At 45.4% G+C, this 964-nt stretch overlaps 1 protein-coding gene across 1 annotated transcript; it reads left to right on the forward strand.

The window, feature by feature from the left end:
• Positions 1-242: 242 nt before the first annotated feature.
• On the forward strand, positions 243-515 carry LOC126939505 (non-histone chromosomal protein HMG-17-like). Its single transcript, XM_050764852.1, has one exon. It carries the CDS (start codon positions 243-245, stop codon positions 513-515), a length of 273 nt encoding a protein of 90 aa, XP_050620809.1.
• The last annotated feature ends 449 nt before the right edge of the window (positions 516-964 follow it).

Consider the following 964-nt stretch of genomic DNA (forward strand, 5'->3'; position numbering starts at 1 on the left):
TCATTTAAAAATATACAGAGTCCTCCTTTTTCAGCAGGGAGTAAATTGAGGCCTCAGCGATTATGGAGGAAAAAGAAATGCAAAGCCAGCGACTGTTTGTTAAAGAAGGATTAGAAATGGCTAGGAGAGGAGCAGTGTGAAGAAGAAGAGGCAAGAACGACCCTCAGACCGACCAAAGCCCGCGCGCGCTGCATCCTGCATCCAGCACCTACATCCCGCCGCCATCAGCCGCCATCACCACCATGCCCAAGAGAAAGGCTGAAGGGGATGCTAAAGGAGATAAAGCCAAGGTGAAGCATGAACCACAGAGAAGATCCACGAGGTTGTCTGCTAAACCTGCTCCTCCAAAGCCAGAGCCCAAGCCTAAAAAGGCCCCTGCAAAGAAGGGAGAGAAGGTACCCAAAGGGAAAAAGGGAAAAGCTGATGCTGGCAAGGAAGGGGATAACCCTGCAGAAAATGGAGATGCCAAAACAGACCAGGCACAGAAAGCTGAAGATGCTGGAGATGCCAAGTGAAGTGTGCATTTTTGATAACTGTGTACTTCCGGTGACTGTACAGTTTGAAATACTATTTTTTATCAAGTTTTATAAAAATGCAGAATTTTGTTTTACTTTTTTTTTTTTTGAGCTTAGCACACAGAACACTTCATTGTTGTTTTTGGGGGAAGGGGCATATGTCACTAATAGAATGTCTCCACAGCTGGATTGATGTGGAGAAAACACCTTTCCCTTCTAGTTTTGAGAGACTTCCTCTTGGTTCCCAGTAGGAGGGATTCCCTGAGTTTGACACACATGGCCACGTTGGCACAAAAGCCTTGTGGTATGGAAAAACAAATTTGTTTTTATGTCCTCTTCTCTCTTTCCATCTTTCAGCATAGACTTAACTCCCTAAAGCCCAGACATCTGTTGGGACCTGACCCCCAGTCATTGGTTACCAATGTGTCAGGCAATCTAGACTTTCCAGT

The sequence above is a fragment of the Macaca thibetana genome, chromosome 1 (genome assembly GCF_024542745.1).
Source record: "Macaca thibetana thibetana isolate TM-01 chromosome 1, ASM2454274v1, whole genome shotgun sequence".
In the NCBI taxonomy this organism is placed as follows: Eukaryota; Metazoa; Chordata; class Mammalia; order Primates; family Cercopithecidae; genus Macaca; species Macaca thibetana.